This window comes from Harmonia axyridis, chromosome 4, assembly GCF_914767665.1.
Source record: "Harmonia axyridis chromosome 4, icHarAxyr1.1, whole genome shotgun sequence".
Taxonomy (NCBI): domain Eukaryota; kingdom Metazoa; phylum Arthropoda; class Insecta; order Coleoptera; family Coccinellidae; genus Harmonia; species Harmonia axyridis.
Genome location: NC_059504.1, coordinates 35,592,925 through 35,614,107, shown reverse-complemented (window position 1 = coordinate 35,614,107; position 21,183 = coordinate 35,592,925). Strand labels below are relative to the sequence as shown.

Below are 21,183 nucleotides of genomic sequence, written 5' to 3'. Positions count from 1 at the left end.
TGTATATATTTCGTTTTGTGTAATCATTTTAAAAAACACTAGTGGATTTCGTGAAACTTTTGTAGAAAACATTTTTTGTACCTCTTTTAGTAACAAAATTGAAGGGGGGGGGGTCAAATTATGGTGAAAAACCCGGTACAAAATTTGAAATGGAAATTTCAAAGGGCGTTTCATAGAACCGTGCTTCAAGTTAATTTTTGAAAATGTTAAGCGAAAATGTGAACAAAACTAAATTTATTCAATCAACATTTAAAACAACAAATAACATCATATTATTCCCATCACGACACTTTACAAGATCCATCTTCACTTCCAAAATTTTCAGTCAAGGAACCTCCTTTCAGCAGTGTATTAACAACAGCTCTAGCCAAATATCTAGTTGCCTGAGGGTAAGAAATATTCAATAAATAATTCTCATTATCTGGGAAGCCATTGTCCTGAAAGAAATAACACAATATGAATAAAATCATCTTTTCATATCGTTAATAAAATATGAATTAATCAATTCAGTACTTACCTTAGCATACATATGATTAGCATCCTTCACCATTTGTTCCAAATCTAAAGTTTGATTGAATATCAGCTCTGGATTTCTCAATAAAATTGTAGATACTATAGTTAACAGTTCCACAAAAATTTGACGACACTCAGCCAAAGGAATATGGTTCAACATCTATAAGCAGAAAAATCAGTTAAATGCACAAAACAGATTACAACTAAATTACCTCTTCTACCAATAACGAAAAGCTCAACTCTGATTTGGTCATATCAGAAAGTGTTGGTTGTTGATCTAACATTTTTCCCATGAATTTTATACCTTCTGGAGTTTTAGATAAAACATCCCAAACTTGTCTATAAAAATGTTTAGGAACTCTACAAAGACAACCTTCCAATTGTCTTTGCTGTTGAAATGTCAACCTGAAAATTAAAAGCCAATTTTTAACAATATATGTATTTTTTACAATAAAGCTATAAAAGAATTTCAATCAACACAAATATATGAGGAAAAATAAAACTTGCATAAATAATAATACTTGCGGCTGAAGGACCTTGGTCGATGGCCTATTGATTCTTATAAACAAAGAACTTGTTGTTGTTTTTAATACTACTTAATAATAGGGCCCTTCACCAAAACAAATGATAATGGGGTTAATCACCCCAATTTTTTCAAAATTGAGTATTTAATGATCAATTATGTAGTAACTTTATCAAAAAAAATATGTTTCAAACGAACTCTAAACAATCAAGATACTCATGATATGCTTGATAGACCAAGTATTAGATGATATATATTTCGGTCATCTGATTTTCGATTATTCGCATAATTGGTACTTATGTCTGAAAAATTTATCAACTATTCAAAAGTAGCCAAGATCGTCTCTTTTTCTGACAATCCAATGTATAAATTGACAGATTGTTAGACTGCTCTCAAAAGTAAATACAATAATGTTCATTTATACTTTATAGGGAAGTAAGTGTCTGACAAAAACAGTGAAGTTCGGATATAAGGAATATTCATTATTTTCATTGAACCATTGGAAGTAAAGAGTCAAAACTCTCACCATACTCTAAATTTTTAGGGGACTACATTGATGAATAACTAAATTGGAAATATCATATAGCAGAACTTGGGAAAAAGCTGGGATTGTCAATTTATGCCTTCAGAATAACATCGAGATATCTAAGGGGAAGTGTATTGAAGACAGTGTACCAAGCAACAATAGAATCCAAACTTCGTTTTGGCTTATGTTTCTATGGCTCAGGGAATGTATCGTCTTTATTGACCCTACAGAAGAATGCGATAAGAATATTATTCAATAGAAAGTTCAATGAAACATGTAGAGGAATTTTCCGGCGAAATAGAATTCTAACTTTCATGGGCTATCATATCATAACAAAAATGTTCCTAGAATTGGACAATTGTCAGAATTGGATCTAAAATGTCATAATTGATGGATTCACTGTTTAATGTTTAGATGATTCAAAAACTAAATTTTAAAACCCACATAATAACACAAAAGAGAACAGCTATTACCCGAGCCGGACATTTCAGATCGCACACATATAAAAATCTAGGAATTAGCACCAAAACGGCGAGCAAAATATACAAGATGATATGCAGATCCTCACTGGAGAGTGGACACACAGCATTCTTGAACACCCCAAAGACAACAATGAAAAACATAGAAGTTGCGGAAAGAACTTGCCTTAGAAAAATTACAAAACTGAGATACCCCAACAATCCACTGCACAACCCATCTAACCAACTACTACATGAAACTACAGAAGTAGAAACAATATTGGGAAGACTTGAAAAACTTGGCAAAAAGTTCATCACTAACCAGAATAACGTAAATGTTATGAATCCACTGATACACAGCTACCAAAGGACAACACCACCAAAAGCCTACCGGCACTCCCAATCTTCGAATACTTGAATTCTCTTTGAATGTCAACAATAAAGCAGCTGCACCAAAGGCAAAGTTACCACTATTCAAAACACAAATCAATAGAATTATTATTATTTTTTTTTATATTTTCTGATAATTTATAATAGAATGTATTATAAAACTGTATACAACTGGCTGGGAGACTGCGGTCGATAGCCATCTGATTGAAAAATCAATAAATTTTTTTCTCTCTCTCTGTTTAGATGAGTAGGCTTCAACAACCCTTTCCTCTTGGTCCCTCAATACCGAAATATGTTTTTAATACACTAAAATCTTTTCGTTTTATTTTACAAGTTTGTACTTTTCACTTCAATTTTTTTATACCTTAAAGATTAGTTTCCTATGAGAGAAGCATATATTATATTATTTTAACCATCCAAAAAGATATTATATTGCTTGATATACTTACTGAGCTTTGTCATCCCAATTTTGTATAGAAAGAACTTTATGCAATAATTGTCTAACTTCAAAAGGACTATGTTCCTCCAGTTTTTTTGGAAAGTTGAATATTTTCAAATAGATTTTCATTGCTTCCAATACCCAACCAATCCTTATCTTCAGAATACCTTTAAACAACTCAGGATTTGTAGAAATCAATCTACCACAGTAGAGGGTAATCTCCTGTTGTAATACTGCTTGTATAATATCATAAGGTTGGATTGTTTCATAAACTATGGCTTGAATTTCTCCTGGTGTCATTGGCTTGTCAAAGATAGTTTCCTTTTGACCAATCACACCAACTGTAAGCTATAAAATATAGTTAGCATATGATTATATAATTAGGAGAACAATACTGAATGTTAACCCCTAATATACATATACACACTGGCAAAATGATAGGAAGAGACAAAATTTCAACTAAGTTTGTAGTTCATTTTTTCTTGAACCTTTTGGTTGATTTTAGCAATACTTTTTTCAAATTGCAGCTTGATTCATTGGGAACACAACTATTCAGAAGCCATTCTCAGTTATTTCATTATTGTTATATACAGGGGCGAACCAAAAAAGTGAAAAATAAGCGTTATTTCAGAACATCTTGTGGAGTGAATCGTTGACAGCCAAGAATGTTTTTACGAAAACTCAGATATTGTCTCATCTTTTCTGAACATTTCGTCTTTCTAGTAATTGCGATATCTTAATTTTGAGAGAAATTACAGCACTTTAAGCGGTACGAGTTCACTGAAACATTTTCATCATTGTATTAGAGAATGAGCAATCGTTGTTTCGGTGGAATATTGGATAGAAGAACTTTTTTCATTACATGTATAAAGTCCTACATTAACTGCTTGGGGCAATTTCAATGTACACTAATACATTATTGATATAAAGTATTACAGATCTTCAGGGTAGCTGTGAATAAATTAAAAATTGCCTTGATGGCTTCTAACCTCCAATAGAAGAAGAAACCTCCAATAAAAGAAGAAACCTCGAGAAGAAGTTAACAGATCTAATAATGAACATAACATGATTTAATGGAAGTTGTTTCTTGATACATTGAAAACAATTCATCAATATGACGAATAACTTGTCATTGTATTGATGTCTCAGTTCATAGGTAGAAAAATGATGACTGAATTTATCATAACAACTAACTTTTTCATGAAATGGAGTGTATCAAATGAAATTAATTTGGAGGGCTTCAAAAACATTAATACTTGTTTGGTACCCTATAAAGTGCTTTAGATTCTCTTGAAATTAATATATAGCAATTAATTTTTTTTATTCATTAATTTATTGCGAATTTACAATTTACTCAATTGGGTAATAAGTAAATATTTTGTGTGATCTTGATTTGAAACAGTTACCATCCGGTGATGGATGATGTCTATCCACAAAGATCTTCTGGCCATGTCCTCTTGTATAAGATTGAAAAATTCATTGGTGCGGGTCCTGTATTTTGTTGAATGTTATCTATTTATCTCACAAACACATTGGATCTCCAAATCATTATGGAGTGTTTGGTTGAACCCATACCATAGAGCATTAGCTGTCATTTGCAAAGTCAATTCGCAAAGATTGAAACCGATTCGAGGTCAAGGTGTGTTAGCGCTAAGAGCTCTGTTTTTCCCAAACTATTGTGGTGTGTTTCGGTCAACCTTACATCCTTTTAGGTATTGTGTGGTGAGTCCACCTGGTCAGAACCAAGATTTGTAATTTTTCCTTAGATAAAAAGTCATAAATACGCTGTATTTCCACCTGAAGCAATTTTCTGAGAGGTTATAATGTCAAATTCTAGCCCGGGTCCTGGGACCCGGGTTCTAACTAAACTTACTCCTCATTCTCAAAGGACCTTAAGTCAGGAAAGTAATTCTTATGCAGATTCAATTATATTGAGTAAAGAACTTTCAGTTCTTCGTACCCAAGCGAACTTAAACAATGATGTAGAATTGCTTAACGAAATCATGACCTTGGAGAACAATGTTAAAAAAAATTCCTAAAGAAAACGTGTTACTTATCTCTATTCCGCTGATGAGCGCGGTCCTTTCACAGTTTTTATCGAAAGCAAAAATCAAAACATCGGCAATTTGAATCCGTTGTCTATAGGAAAGATGTTTTTTATGGACAAACAGTTCTCTTTGAAAATAAATAAAATCTCAAGAAAAGGAAAGAAACGTGTTGGTGTAGACTTTTCTACTGGGGACGAAGCTAATTCCTTTGTGGGAAGAAATAATTTTGATAGTGACGAATATGACGTATATATACCGGCCAATATGGTTTCTATAATGGGTGTAGTAACAGATGTGGATTTTGATATAACAGAGGACGATATACTTTCGTTTGCCTCATCCTCTGCAAAAATTTTGAAATTTAAAAGGTTAAAAAAACGCGATACTTCTAGCGGCGAAGTACTATACAAAGACCCAAAAGCTTGTGTACTCACATTCCAGGGTAGAATCCTACCCTCTCATGTTAGTCTTTTCCATACTTATATCGAGGTAGCTCAATATGTTTCGCCAGTAATCCAGTGTTTCCAATGCTTAAGGTATGGGCACACAATTAAGCTTTGTAATGGTAGGAAAAGATGTCAGAGATGCGGTGACAATCATGACAGAAATGATTGCACTTCCTCATCAGAATCATGTGTTCACTGTCAGGGTGCCCACAGGTCTGTTGACTGTGCTTGCCCAGAGTACGAGAGACAGAGGAAAATCAGAGAGGCAATGGCCTTTCATAACTACTCATTTTATGAGGCTAACAAAATATTATCAAATAAAACGGCCCGCATTAATATGAACCCTAACAGTTTCCCCCCACTTCCGTCACAAAACATGGAAAGTACAGAACCTCTCTTGCGGTCATCCAGATTTCCCAAGAGACAGTCCTACGCTCACGTAGCTACTCAGCAGTCTACACGACGACCCTTTCTCAACCTTCTTTGGCCTCTGGCTCTCAGCAGGCCAAGTCTACAATTGTTAATCTGAATAAATTTATTCGGAATAATCCGGCACCTACTGTAAACCCCCATTCCCCAAAGAAGAGGAATAAACCCAATCAGGGATATGACAGAGAAGCTCACAAGAGGGCGCTGTTTGACTATCGGCCTGGCTGCACGGGAAGTATCCCCCTCACAACTAGTGAGCGCAACAGAGGTCCCACTAAAATACAAGGGGCCACAGCAGGCACCTCCTCAGTTGTAGATGATACAGAAATTACCTCCCTTAACTCTTTTGTGAATGAAGTTACAGTAGAACAGATGGAACAGTCAGGATCAGATTGGAATGATTTAAATAATGAAACAGAAGCCTCCTTGCCTAAGATAGGCGAAGAGCTAGAATTGTGACTAAGTGAATAAATACTACACCTTAATAAATAATACAGTATGCTCATACTTCAATGGAACATTCGTTCAGTTCTTTCTAATTATAATAACCTTCTAATAAATATTGAAACTTACAAACCAGATATCATTGCACTTACAGAAACCTTTTTGAAGACAAACAAAGTTCTTACAATTAAGAACTACAATATTTTTAGAAATGACAGAGGGGACAGCCATGGTGGCTTGGCCTTCTTGGTCAAGTGCTGTCTCCCCGCTAAGGTAAAAACCATTAATAACCTGAGGACACCTGACAGATTTCAGTTTTCTGTGCTGTCAGTTGGTAGACTGAACCTTATCAATATCTATAGCCCTCCTGATGTAAGATTGGAAGAAGACTTATTGTTGGAATTGGCCTCCTTATTTCAGAACAACACATTGATGATTGGGGACTTTAATGCGCAGAGCCCTAGTTGGGGTTCAGGTACATTCAACCCCAACGGTGCAGTGGTAGAAAGATTCCTGGAAGCAGGTGACATGGTGCTGCTCAGCGATGGTGCTTCCACTAGGGTTGTCTCACCTTCCCAGCAGGCAAGTGCCCCAGACTTGACCTTCTGCTCGTCAGACATGGCTCTTGAGACCTCTTGGAGAGTTCTTCCAGACCCAGGCTTCAGCGACCACCTACCTATAGCAGTAGGCATAGATGATGGGCCTCTAGGAATACAGAACCGTAGGCGTTTCATAACAACTAAAAAGTTTGATGTGGCTAAAGATCCTACAGATCTCAAAGGGTTTAACCAACTGCTGGTGTCGGCATCAGAAAAAACCTTCCCAACGATACCACCCCGCACTGGGAATTCCAAGTTTCGCCTGCCATGGTGGGACGAAGATTTGAAGCACGTCATATGCGATCGACGATCAGCCTACAGATTGTATGTACAAGAACCAACAAGAGAAAACTTCGTGGAGGCTCGAAGATGTGGTGCGAAGGCTAGGAGGGAGGTAAGAGCGAAAAAGAGGAAATCCTTCCAGGAATTCTGCGAGAACATAGATCTGTCCAAGAATCCCAACATTTGGAAGTCTATAAAGAAGTTCAATGGGACTGCAGCGCCCGATGCTGGCTTCATGCCCCCGACGGAGGTGATTCGTGAGATTATGGACAATCTTACCCCAGTTCAAATACCCCTCAGCATGCCGCAGGCATATTCCGGTACAGCAATGGAGCCTTTCACCAAGGAGGAGCTCGATAAGGTCCTGGAGCTGCGCAAGGATACCGCTCCTGGGCTAGATTCACTGACATTCGCATTCTACAAGCATTTACCTGCCGTCGCCTCATCAAAGCTGCTGACTATCTATAACAACATGCTACTTGATCCGGAATGCACCAGGGAGCAGAATGACATCTTGATACTGCCTGTTCAAAAGAAGGGGAGAGATCCGAGTCAGGCGTCGAGTTTTCGTCCCATTTCATTGATAACTTGTGGAATAAAAGTATTGGAGGGACTGATAAAGGAACGTATCGAACCTCTGTTTGAGGCTTCTATACCACCATCTAGAAATATATATGGATTTCGGAGGGGTAAGTCTGTCCAGGACTGTTTAACTTGTTTCACCCTTACCATCTATAGGGAAATCTCATGTAAGAATTTTGTAGTCGCAGCTTTTGTGGACATTAAAAGTGCTTATGACCATGTTAACTTTGAGCTGCTCGGCGCAGACCTCTGCTCCCTCGAAGTCCCAGACCAACTTGTTCAACTAATTTTGGCTCTGAACAGAAACAGACGTCTGTATACCAAGGATGAAGAGTCGTCGGAACTGCTCGGTCCTTGGCTGCCGCAATCTGGCGTTTCTCAGGGTTCTAAGGTAGGTCCTACCCTATTTAATGTCTATGTGTCCAGGCTGGCAGATGCCATGCCCGTGGGAGTTGAAGTTGGTCAATTTGTCGATGATGTGTATTTGTTATGCTCGGGGGAGGACCTCGACTTGGTGGTGGACAGGATGAATATAGCGCTAGAATCCTTAAATGGGTACCTTCGGGAAAGACAGCTGCCGGTGGCGGTCGATAAGACTTCTGTTATGGCCTTTGGAAGGCGGAGACTACCCCTGCATATGCCGGCCGTTCATCTTGCGGGCGTCCGTGTGCCATGGGTGAACAAGGCAAAATATCTGGGGGTCATGTATGACTCAAAGCTTCTTTGGCGTGATCATGTTGACACTATTTGCGGGAGGGCCCTGCAGGGTATTAATGCAATGAAAGCTTTGTGTAGAACTTGGTGGGGTTCTCGCCCCTCTGTTTTGATTAGCTTGTATAAAGCTCTGGTTAGACCACACCTCGAGTATGGCACCTTTCTGATCGGGAAGTGTTCAAGGGTTTTGTTGGCGAGGCTGAACAGTACTCGGCATTGCGAGTGGCTTTGGGTTTAATGAGGTCCACACCTACAAATGTAATCTTCAATGAGGCGGGAGAGGTACCGCTCTCCAACAGAAGAGTTTGGTTAGCGGGTAAGTTTCTGTCTAGGGCTCTCAGAGTGGTGGATAGTCCAGTTGTGGATATCGTTCAGGATTTGGCTCATCGTGATGGTTTCTGGGGTAGGAGGGTTCGACCTGCCATCATCACAGCGTACTCCAGGTTGAGTGGTAGGTTTGGTTCTGTGTGGAGGGAGGATGTGTTTCCCTGTTTCACAATTTCAGCGGTTGTGCATGCTGACCAACCGCGAATAAAGCATTCAGTCTTACAAAAAGGCTCAGTAGATGCAGGTGGACTTTTTGCGGAGATGTGCGCGAGGGATTATGCTGGCTATAGATCCATATTTACGGATGCCTCTGTGGACGCGGGGGCGGTCGGTTTGGGGGTTTTCTCCTCAGATTTGGGAATTTCTTTCAGGAAGCGTCTTCCTGACCACTGGGATATTTGCACAGCGGAAATGGCGGCAATAGGGTTTGCTCTCAATTATATACTCTCACATGACGTATCAAGTGTCCTTGTTGTGACAGATTCCCTGAGCTCCTTGCAAAAGTTGCGTCACTGGAAGAACACTGCCAGACTCGACATTTTGTCTGTTAATGTTAAGATGCTCTATAGGGCGAAGCAGCGCAACCTGCAGGTGGTTCTCTTATGGGTACCCAGTCATTCGGGTATTGCATATAACGATAGGGCAGACGCCCTTGCAAATGAGGGCAGACAACTGCCTCGAGCGAGTTCATATAGGGGAGACCCTAGACTATTGTGGCCTGCCTTTCGGCAGGAGCTGATGATGGAATGGGACAGTGAATGGAGGGAAATCGGACGTACTAAGGGGGTGCTCTACACCCATTACACTATCGAGGAGAGGAGAACAGAGCCATACTGGCTCATAAGGGAGAGGGCCTTGCCAAGAAAAATGATAACTACAATGTCCAGACTTCGGTCTGGGCATTGTTGTATACCAACACATCTGCATAAAATAGGTGTTGTGGATGATGAACTCTGTACATGCGGGTCACCTGGCTCACTGTCACATATATTTTTTGATTGCTCAGACAACAGACCGAACTGTGACACATTGTATAGAGAATTGAGTAAGTTAGGCGTACATACGCCTATTCAGGTGTACGATATAATTTTTGGAACCTCTCAGGAGGTCCTCCAGGTGCTCTTTGATTTCATAGCTGCGTCACAGTTGAAAATGTAATAACTGCACACCTCCGGGTGGTTCTGATTTTAATGTAACCCTTTCTGCTTGTTGTAGATCCGCTTGTTTTCGTCCTCTGTTGCTTGTACCTATGATCCGATCCTTGCTCTTAGGAGCGCTTGATTGTTTGCCCATGCCTCAGTTTGCTATATTGATGCCTTTTTGAATATTCAGAAGCGGTTTGGTGTGGGACCTGCCCAGATTCCTGCTGCTCCAGGAGCTGAGCCGCTGTTTAGATCAGAATTATCGAGTTTGGGTACATAGCAGAGATGCTGAGCCCATGATTGCTGCCCTGGATCCCCAAGAGCCAGTTGGTGTCCAAACAGGCAGTTGTTGAGAAAAGAAGAAGAAGAAGAAGAAAGATTGAAACATCTGGAGGATTTTCGTATTTGATGGCTTGCTGCATCCCCAGAGCACTATTCTGTATGTCCAAATTGGTCTGAGTATGCTTTTATAGATCAAAATTATCTTTTATATGGTTAAAGTTGATTTTCTATTCAACAGCCAGTACATTTCTTTTACATTCAGGTTCAGTTTATCTCTTTTGGCCTTGATATGTGCCCTCCAAGTTAATTTCTGGTCCATATGAAGCCCTAGATATTTAACTCCTGATTTTTGAGGGATAGGAATATGGTTAAGTGATAATTGGGGGCAAGTGTTCCTTCTTTGATTGAAAGTAATGTGTGCAGACTTAATAATGTCGACTTGGATATTTCACTCCAAAAAAAATTTACACACGTATCCACCCTTGCAGAAAATGCCCTGCTCCAGCTCCCACAGCAGAAATTCAGACATGATATTAACGACTGAGATAGTTATGATTTCTTTCATCGGACCAATGAAGTTGAACTCATGCATATAATAAATTCATTAAAAAATTAACTGAGCTCTGGAGTGGATGGTATACCCATGAGTGTCATTAAGTTTACTGTAGAAGAGATTATCGGTCCTTTGAACTTCATTATAAACAATTCCATAAAAGCTGGTATTTTTCCTGATTGCTTAAAACTAACATTAGTAAAGCCTATTTTCAAAAAAGGAGATACTAGAAAATTATACACCCATTTAATTGCTGCCATCATTCTCCAAATTATTAGAAGCTCTTATGTTGAGAAGATTGTCTAGCTTCTTAGAAGAGTCCCAACATGGTTTTAGACAAGGAAGATCAACCAAGACAACCATATATAGTTTCCTGCAAAAAATTCACCAAGCGCTAAAAAATATTACCATTGGACTTTTTCTAAATCTGTCCAAGGCATTTGATTCATTATCCTATGACTGCATCATAGAGAAGCTAAAATCAGATGGAATTAGAGGGCCAGGATTGGATTGGTTCAAGTCTTACCTTTCAAACAGATAACAGATGACAACTATAAGAAAAAATGGAGCAACTGAAATGTCAGATATAATCAATGTCACTTTAGGAATACCTCAAGGAAGTATTCACCAAAGATTCACCCAATACACACATCATACTCGAAATCTGGAAATACCCAAAACATCGTCTCTCATCCACTGAAAAAGTGGATGTACTTTAACAAGTTGCCAGACCATTAAAAAGAGAAACAAATTATATATATGTAGGATCCAGTTATTATTCCCTGTAACGAATTGAGATGGTCAACCGGATGCTTGGAGACCTATTAGTTTCTTTTAGTGTCGAGGGCATGACAGTTTCAATCGATTTACAGGGAACTGTATATTATTGTACATAATGTAAAAAGGATGTGTTATTCTTCGGGGTGTCGAAGAATGTGTCATGTCAGTTGTAAAACTTAAGAGATTTACTGGGGTTGGGAAAGTTCCAGAACAAGACGGTTGTACCAGATGTGTTACATCTGTTTTGCAGGTTCTAGTCCTACTAGAATATTCGATTTCCAGGAATCCGCGAAGATCTTTGGGGCGGTACGGCAAAAGCTCTTATTGGACTAGGGGGATGGTACCTTCCCCTAAGGGTGTGGTCAAACCGAGAGAAGAGAGGTCTATATTCGAGAGAGGGTAGTTCCAATGGGCAGAGAGCACAGTTCAAATTAAAACGAAGACGGGTACAGACGGTACAGTTAAACTTAAGCCGAAAAGATGGTTCGCGGACTAGATTAAGACGAGTCGCGAACAAGTTAAAGACGAGACGACCAAAACTTGTAATAAGACGAGGACGTGACATAATCGAAGACGTTTCGAGTAATTAAAACTAGAGTTAAAGACGAAATTCAGTACCGTAGTGAGAAACTTGTAATTAAGATCTTCTCAATACTGAGTTTGTACTGTATAATTGTGGCTTTGTAAATAGATGTAAATAATTCAAAAGAGTTTAATTATTACAAATCCAACAAAGTCACGGAGAAAAAGACGAAAGGCCAGGTAATCGAATCATACCTCTAGACGATCGATTAACCAAGCCTACATATATATAATCAATATCCCATGTAATACCTTTCGGTGTATGGGTTAACAAATTATAATATGCAATTCAAGAAACAGCCGTTCTTCCTTCTTTTTGAAATTAGAACCATATACAATAGAAGAATTTTTAAGTTGAAAATTATAAATTAACAGTTTATTTTGACGATAATTCAATTCAATAATTTTGCTTGTGAAATTTTTTATTATGAAATAAATATTATTTATTTATTATTATCTCTGGGGGCATGTGCCACCGCACTCAGATTGAAATGGGCAAAATCTATAGTCAAAGTGAACGTGTTAATAAAAAGAGGAAATGTACAAAAAAAAAATGAGGTAACATCTGAGCGTTACTGAACATTGTCGGCTGTCAACAAATAACTTCACAGGGTGTTCTGATTAAAAGCTTACTTTTCACTTTTTTCGTTTGATATCAATAAACGAAATTACTGAAGACGTCATATGAATTGTCAGTTCCTGAGGAATCAAGTTAAAATATAAAGATATGGTTGCTAAAATCGACTGAAGGAATCAATAAAAAATAAACTACAAACTTCGTTGAGATTTTGTCCGTTCCCATAATTATTAATTTTGCCAGTGTGTATATAAAAAAAATCTTCCATTATTATATACCTGTTTGCCATGCACAAGCAAAGCTGTAATAAAAGGACTTATGGAATCAACAGTATGATGCAATAAACTGCTTGTGTATCTTACTGCTGCCCAATGCCTATAGCATCCAGCTTGATGATAAATATTGAGTAAATGTTCTTCCACTGTGTGCTCTTCTACCATGTATTGTTTCCCTTCTTTTTTCAAAAGAAAACCAAATAGTTGCGATTTGGCATAAAGACTATCTTCATATTTTATTGCTTCTAATATTTCCCGAGTTGATTTGTGAATAAAGTCCTAAAAATAATCAAGTCAACAAGTGGTTATCTTGTAAAAATGTTGCTAGATAATTTTTCAAATGGAAATTTTTACTCACAAAATAATCATTAGCTTGATCTGAATAATTCAATACCCTAGGAACATCTGTTAAGCTCTGATATCCTATGTAATCATGTTCTAATTGCTTAAAAGACTTGTAGAAAGGTTCTTGAGGTAACGCAAGCATATTCATAAAATCAAGATGCTCTGAAAAAATTCCAAGCTTCAAAATAATTCAAGGTCAAATGGTATTTATTTTCTAATTATAGAAATTTTTATTCATATTTTAGATATATACCACCAATTATCTCAAGCCCAGTATGAACACATTGAACTTACCTACGCAAGAACTCGAAATAAGGTTTTGCAATCTGCCTATTCTCACTTTCACCCCATCACAATGACCTTTTTTCAACATTGCTAGCAGATCCAACATTTTCTTGAATTGTGGATCACGCATATGTTCCTCTCTGATTAGCAGACAAACTGTTGGCCTACCTGATAATCTCCAGTACTTGCCAACAAATTGTAATTCAGTTTTGATGTCATCAATAAGAAGTGCCATATCTCGATAAAGGTAAAAATCAGACACTTCAAAAATTAGGGGATAGCAAAGAACTGTGGCTCCACACACTCTGTATACCTAGGGAGAGAAGGCTCAATATTTGCATACAAAAACAGGATTGATTTTAAGTAAAATAATACAAAACTTAATTTCCACAAATTTACATATTACAACTATTGTTTCGTCAGGTAATTTTTTTTTAATTTATTTGAAATACTTGAAAAAAATCAAAACTCCATAATAGACAGTGTTCAATAACAGATCACTAACAGTTACACTGGTGAAAAATACCTACTAAAATAATTAAATACAAGAGATGTTTATGTTTCAAGCGATCGATCTAACAGAGCCAAAGAGTGGGCAAATAATTGTCGTAATATTCAAATTTAATATCTTATTTTGTTTTATTTTATCTGATAGTGAATTTACTTCAAGTAAGGACCGAACCTGTCAAATAAATATTATATGAATCATAAATTATACATATATCAACCTCGTCAGTAAGATACAAAGGATTTTGTTATCCTGAATCTATAAATAATGCAGCTTTATATAATCAAATTCATTTGAACACAATTTCACACTTTTATAATTAAAAATCCAAAAAATTAAATAATAGGCTAAATTAAAATAACCTTTTATTAATTGCAAAAACACTTACCAAAGATATAAATGAAACCCCTTTCCTGACAAAGCATGTAGCAATCAGAAAAATTTATAAAGGTACAATGAATTCCTAAAAAATTTATATATATTTTTCTTAACATACCTTGCTAGTTCCTAAACTGCCTATTGGTCTAACAGGACGGCCTTTCAAATTCAATTTGCTATTCACTCCCAAGTTTTCATATACTTTAACTAATTGAGTGGAAGACCATATTTGTACTGGTTCTACTTCATGGGGAGTTTGAGTTTGGATACCGTAAGTACCCATCATAGCCTGAAGTCGCATAGATTCGGCAATTAAAACTATTTGTACAACTAAATCTGTTGCTGTACCCTGGAGAAATTTTAAATTGGATAAAAACAAAAAATTATTAGTGATAACAAAACATAAATAGTTAAATATTGACAAATATTTTTTTTTTGTTTCCACATTTAAATTTGGTAAAATAATTATAAATCAAGTTATCTTCATTCATCGATGAAAATGTAAGTTGGAAATGATTACAAATTTATATTCTTTCATTGCAGTTTAAAGTTAGCTTTTTACATTATAATCATTCAGCTAAAGCATCAAGACAACAAACAATATTAAAATTACTTTTTGCTGGTTTCCATTACTTACATGAAGTTTGGCCTGAAATACAAAAAGCAAAAGCTAATAAATTATGTACAAAAAACACAAAAAGCAGATTACAAAAAACATGAAATGGTATTGTGAGATTGAAAGCAGATAACATATTTTTAGTTGTAGTTTTTCTATGGATGTTATGTATATAAATAATAAATAAATGAAATATTCATAATGAAATGATTTTTTTCTAACTATTAGACTAATCTAATAATAGGATATAATCAACAATTATTCATTTTATTCATAGAACTTGCTAAAATATGAAGGAAAATTTATTTTATTTCTTTTTAATTGACACAAAACTACTAGGTAATTAACACAAACATCAATTTCTCAGCATTTTCTTGTGACTTAAGCAGTAAAGTAAAAATATTATATTTATATTTTTAAAAGATTTGTAAATTTCTAAAATGAAAAAAGCCTTGGATTTAGTTTTCAACAGAATATGAAGACTGATTAAAAAAGATGAGCAGAAAAGCGTTATTTGCGAGTTGTACCAACAATAGCTACAAACTCATAAACATTTCCACCATATGAAGAAAAGGAAAAGAATCAATTTCCAAAATGAGAATGAAATTGATTTTAAATGTTGTTATGTACAAATAAAATACAAGCTTAACTAAAACAAAGTGGAGGAATTCTTGGTTCAGATATGTAATAGCAAAAGCCAACTTGTATTAATGAATACAAAATTTTTTATTACTTGGGTCCCTTCTTTTAATAACCATCCCTATTAAATGAAAATCCAGTGCCATAAAATTTTTGTGAAAGTCAAATTTAATGACTTTTTGGGATTCAAAGAAAAAAACTTACTTGGAAAGCTGAATATCTCCCTGCTTTTCTTGGTCTATTATAGGATGGCAAGTACCTACGAATAGGGTCTAACTCATTGATATGCAGTAATCCCCCAGTTAACAATTGCGCTAAAACAAACATAGCTTGTCCCCAAAGGAATATACCTGGCTCAAAGCAAGGTTTGAATCTAGCTGAAAAAGATTGGGATTTTTCCTTATCAACATCCTCCTTAGGAACATAAAAATACATTGGAATCAAAGGATCTGAAAAAAATTGAAAAGAAGAAGTATAGATATTTATACTGTTTTACATAATATTATTGGATATAATTTTCAGAATGAAGCAATAAACTTCTTTGAATAGGTGAAAGTCAGAAAATAAAAATCGTATACCTCCATTGGAATCCGAATGTAGCAAAGATTTCAACAATTCTTGATATTCCGTGATTTGATCTGGTAAAGACTTAAAAACACCATCTATTATCATAAAGATGTAAAATAGGGGCCATTCACATTCTATATTTTCGAAGTTTTTAAGTTCTCCTCTCTCGTAATACCTAAAATTAGAACAAAATCTGTTGAAATAGAGACAATTTTTGTTTTTCACTTCAAACTCCTTTGAGATAATAATCACTGAGTATTCGAATATGAAAAGTTTTGCAAATTTTATATGAAAAATCATGAATTGAATTAAGACTATCATTAAAAATTTTATCTACCGAAGTTAATTAACTGAGCTGTACTATCAAAATCTTTCAATTCAGGAAAGTCACCCACAACTTTCTTTTAAATTTGATCTCAACATTTTTCACCTCCAAAATTAATAGAACCTTTCCAAACCAGGTCCATAACAAAGGTCGGACGATGTTGGCACCGTTTGGCTCAAGATAGGAAAAATTGGAAAATTCAAGGGGAGGCCTATGGCCAGGAGTGGATGCAGACAGGCTGTTGAAGAAGAAGAAGATCCACACCAGATGATTAATGCAAGATTTGTTATTCATTTCAAATTTTTTTCTATTACTTTTATATTTGAAATTGATTCCTTGTTTATCACTTGGTGAAACATAATTTCAATATTGATAAAAGAAATAAAACACTTTTCACTTTTTTGCTAACAATACATCAAAAAGTTACTTGAAAAAACACATACACATATACAGTGCTTTCTTGAGAATAATATAAAAGTTGATAAAAGAAATAAAACACTTGACTATATGTTTCACTATTTTAATGGAAATATATAATTTACTGTTGACATGCATATTTCATCCATTCTTAAAATTGTTTTGAGAATGGAATGAAACCCAAAACATGCATGTCAACACTAAATTATAACATAATTTTATTAAAATTGAGAAATATGTAGCCAAGTGATTTATTTCTTTTATATTTCTCTCAAGAAAGCATTGTATATGTGTATGTTTTTCAAATAATTTTTTGATGATCTATTAGCAAAAAAGTGAAAATTCAGAGGAGAAGCAATTTGTTTTCCTTAAAAATTTCAAAGACTGATTATATATTGATGATTATTATAGTAGTAACATACCTACCTTCTATTAGGATCTTCATTTACAGATTTATAACCATCTCTTATATACCTTTTAAACCCATACTTTCCCTTCAATTTTCTCAGAACTCTGTTTTTTGTTTCATTATACAAAATATCTTCATGTGTAGCAAAAGCAGGAAACGATATAGTAGGTAGGAGGGCAGCATCTACATCCTAGAAAATTTATGATGATTTGAAATAGATAATGAATTGAATATATGTATCGGATGTCCCAAATTCGTTGCCGAGAGAGGGGATCTCAGAATGCCGTTGAGCTAGAAGAAAATGAATGGCACATTTACGGGCCCGATTTTTGAGAGAATTAATTTGGTGAAAACTGCAACTTTTCAAGTTCAACTTGTGTCTTTTTTTTTTAATGTAAGCCATACAAATTTCTATGTCAAATAAAATTGCTTTTTTTCCCTTTACAAAAATATATAACATGATATATAAAAATCATCAAACGTTTCAGTTTCACACGGCAAATCAGCCAAGTGCCTATCCATGATAATCTGTGAACTTCCGATTATTAAAATATTCAGTGACCACCAAGGTCTCCGGATTTAACATTAACGTTATATTCTTTCCTTTGGACACATGTAATGGACAGCATTGATCAATTTGAAAATGATAAAATGTTAAAAAATTTAATGGTTTTAAATCCGGAGACTTTGGTGGCCACTGAATATTTCAATTATCTATAGTCAAAATATTATCATAGATAGGAACTTGGTTGATTTACTGAAACTGCAACTTTTGATGATTTTTGTAGTTTAATCAAAAATTTATATATCATGTTATATATTTTTGAAAAGGGAAAAAAAGCGATTTATTTGTCCTAGAAATTTGAATGGTTTACATTAAAAAAAAAACAAGTTTGCATTATAAAAAAACAAATTATGACACCAATGGATTCTAGTAAAAAAAGTGCCTGTAGAATATTTTTGTTTCATGTTCATAGGAGAAGTTAGGAAAATTTTTCATTTAACATCATTTTCCAATATTTCTTCATAGCTTGAAAATAGTTGAATTTATGAGATTGCGGTTTTCACCAAATAAATTCTCTCAAAAATCAAGCTCAAAAATGTGTCATTCATTTTCTTCTAGCTCAACGGGATTCTGAGATCCCCGCACTAGACAACGAACTTTGAACACCTGATACATATGAAGGCCTTTAAGGCCTGCTCAAATATTGAAAAGAGAAGGTTTTCAACCATGTTTTTTTAGCCATTTCACGTGATGTTTCACCCTCAAGTGCGAAAAGTAGCTTCATAATTCATAATTTTGAAGCAATCCACTGTCAAGATACAATATTTGACAAAAATGCCTGCCACAGTTGAGAGCAAATAGTTAGGTGAATTCAGTTAAAATTTAAATTTTAAAAGGCTGGCACCTTCATTCTAAAAATTCAATTCTCATATACCTTAGATGAGGATTCTCTTGGTAACATTGTTTCAAAGATGCTTCTGTTCCTATTATGTGCATCAATATCAACATACACAACACTCCAAGATGCACCCTTCTCTCCAAATAAATTACATCCATTGATAGCTTCAAGAGCTGCTTTAGCAAAACCAATAGAACTAGCATGTATATCTGGACTACCATCATTATATTTGGTTCCTCTTTCCCACATACCATAGTCAGGAGTTCGATATGCCCGCTCTACATAATAAACTAGATTCTGAACGAAAGCTACTTCATCCTGTTTTGATAAGAATACATTACCATTACTTTCTGATGAAAATAAGATCGAATTAAATAACATTTTCAGAGAACATTTTTGAAAAGTTGTCCTACCTGCGTATAAATTATCTGCAATCCTGAAGATATCATCTGAACCAAAAAAAGTAAATAAATAGAAATAACATCTATTTGTAAATGATTGTATGTTTCATCATCATAAACTTCATTTCCTGTGATCAAATGAAATTTCACATGCAATGCATGATTTCTGCATTGATGCTTTTTGAAGAGTTCTATTTTGTCAGACTGTTTTATCCAGCATTCAAGTATTCCCCTCATACATTTCACAGCTGACTGGCCCAATTCATAGGATTTACCACGATCATCATCTATTCGCCTGAAAATATTGAACTTTTTGAGAATAGAAATAAACCTTATTAGCAATAACTGTATCATTTGTTACAAAAGTGCAAAACTTCTTCTGAAAGTGAGACAACTTTGGGAATGTTATAATGTCAGCTGATGTCCAACGGCAACAAGCATATAATGGGGCATTAAAGGAATTAGATATGTCCTCTAATAATATGGCTATGCAGACGACATAGTCCTATAATAATTAGAGGAAGACTTATGGGATTTGATGCAGGAAAGCCTCAGAATTATTGAACAATGGTGCTTGTCAGTGGGACTAAACATTAACCAAATCTAGACCATAGTAATCCCATTTACTCGGAAAAGGAAACTCAAATATCTGGGAAGATAGATAGCTAGTAGCTTCTGTGGAACAATCATATTGAGGTTACTACTAGCAAAGCAACAAAGGTCTTGATAGTGAGCCAGTTATACAAATCTGTAATTGTCAGCTTTGGAAGCAAAGCCACAGATTACAGATACCATCTGTAATCTGTGAGCAAAGCTTTGACATTGAAATGACTTTGAAGAAATTATTATTTTTATGAAATTTTGAGTTAACAAATGGGTGAAACTTATCATTCAATTAACCTCTATAGGATTATATAAGTGTAAGTTATAGAATCAAATAGAAATTCATTCTTTGTGAAAATTGTCATGCATCTAACATATGTTAAGATATAACGAAAAAATATATCAAAACAAGTCAACAAATTCAGATATCACAGCCCTGGTTTATAATTCCCACAGTGTGTATAGAATTCAGTCAAACTGTAGGGTTCAGTATTTATAATGAATTTCTTTGAAATTCTACTGAAACTCTCAAGTTTTCTAAATTTCAAGATATCTGGAGGTAGCATATTCAATAACTCAATACACATGTAATGTCATGGAGTGAAGCGGATAATGGTAAGGGTAAAGCCGCCTGGTTCTATCTAATCCCTTCAATGTGTTATGTTTCATACCCTCTTTAATCTCTTAGTAACTTTGAAATATGTATTTATATATAAAAATATTTTAGCATTAATAACTACAAATAACAAACCTGTATGCCTGATATAAGCCCCATACTGCCGTTGCACAATATACACTATCCCTTATACTTCCCACTTCAGTATCTATTGATAATACAGGAAATAAGCCAGTAATCGGACATTGATATCTCAGAAGTTGTCTCTTGACTAAAAATAACAAAAAGTTCTATATTCAACATATTTTCGTAATCGAATTCGACTCACCAATTCCATAATAAACATCTAATTGTTTCACAGTATTTTCATAATTTGATATTTTCAGGAACTGTTCTATATTTATACTGTCATCCATGATGTTGAGCTTATTAACGAATGACAATAAAAATCGAAATTGATAACATTTCACCCCTAGATGGTTGTTCCAAATAATTAATAATTATCAGAAAAAATGTATCTACAACGATCTAGGAGATCATGTAGATATAGCTGCTATGCTACACGAATAAATTCCAATTCCCATTTATATTTCTATTTATATACCAAAGATTGCGCTTAGTTAGGTACGATTTGCTCGATTTGTTTATTTATACTACATAATACATATTCAACATTTTTCACTGGATGACCGGGTGCACAGATTCATAACATTTATGAATATGACAGATATATGTCAAAAATGACATCTCAAAATCATGG

At 35.1% G+C, this 21,183-nt stretch overlaps 1 protein-coding gene across 3 annotated transcripts; it reads right to left on the bottom strand.

Moving 5' to 3' along the window:
• Nucleotides 1-217: 217 nt before the first annotated feature.
• LOC123679314 (probable phosphorylase b kinase regulatory subunit beta) lies at nucleotides 218-21,067 on the bottom strand. Of its 3 annotated transcripts, XM_045616854.1 has the most exons (16): nucleotides 20,752-21,067; nucleotides 20,559-20,694; nucleotides 19,217-19,499; nucleotides 18,840-19,121; nucleotides 17,418-17,590; nucleotides 16,261-16,424; nucleotides 15,887-16,131; nucleotides 15,065-15,076; nucleotides 14,546-14,776; nucleotides 13,551-13,854; nucleotides 13,270-13,418; nucleotides 12,915-13,190; nucleotides 2,860-3,197; nucleotides 726-918; nucleotides 518-673; nucleotides 218-437 (listed from the first exon to the last, which is right to left on the bottom strand). In XM_045616854.1, the coding sequence occupies exons 1-16, from the start codon at nucleotides 20,837-20,839 to the stop codon at nucleotides 282-284; spliced, it is 3,186 nt and encodes a 1,061-aa protein (XP_045472810.1). In that variant the 5' UTR covers nucleotides 20,840-21,067; the 3' UTR covers nucleotides 218-281. The 3 variants fall into 3 exon arrangements, with proteins under 3 accessions (XP_045472810.1, XP_045472811.1, XP_045472812.1); XM_045616855.1 differs by lacking the exon at nucleotides 15,065-15,076; XM_045616856.1 differs by lacking the exons at nucleotides 20,559-20,694; nucleotides 20,752-21,067 and having other exon boundaries at nucleotides 18,840-19,153; nucleotides 19,217-19,358.
• Between the last annotated feature and the right edge of the window lie 116 nt (nucleotides 21,068-21,183).

Bases quoted from the DNA above. Each gene is read 5' to 3' on its own strand.
- LOC123679314 (XM_045616854.1), bottom strand. From the start codon at position 20,839: ATGGATGACAGTATAAATATAGAACAGTTCCTGAAAATATCAAATTAT. The intron at 19,500-20,558 runs GTTTGTTATTTG...CAATATTTTCAG, and splicing joins GGCTTATATCAGGCATACAG to GCGAATAGATGATGATCGTG. The intron at 674-725 runs GTAATTTAGTTG...TTCTGCTTATAG, and splicing joins TTTCGTTATTGGTAGAAGAG to ATGTTGAACCATATTCCTTT.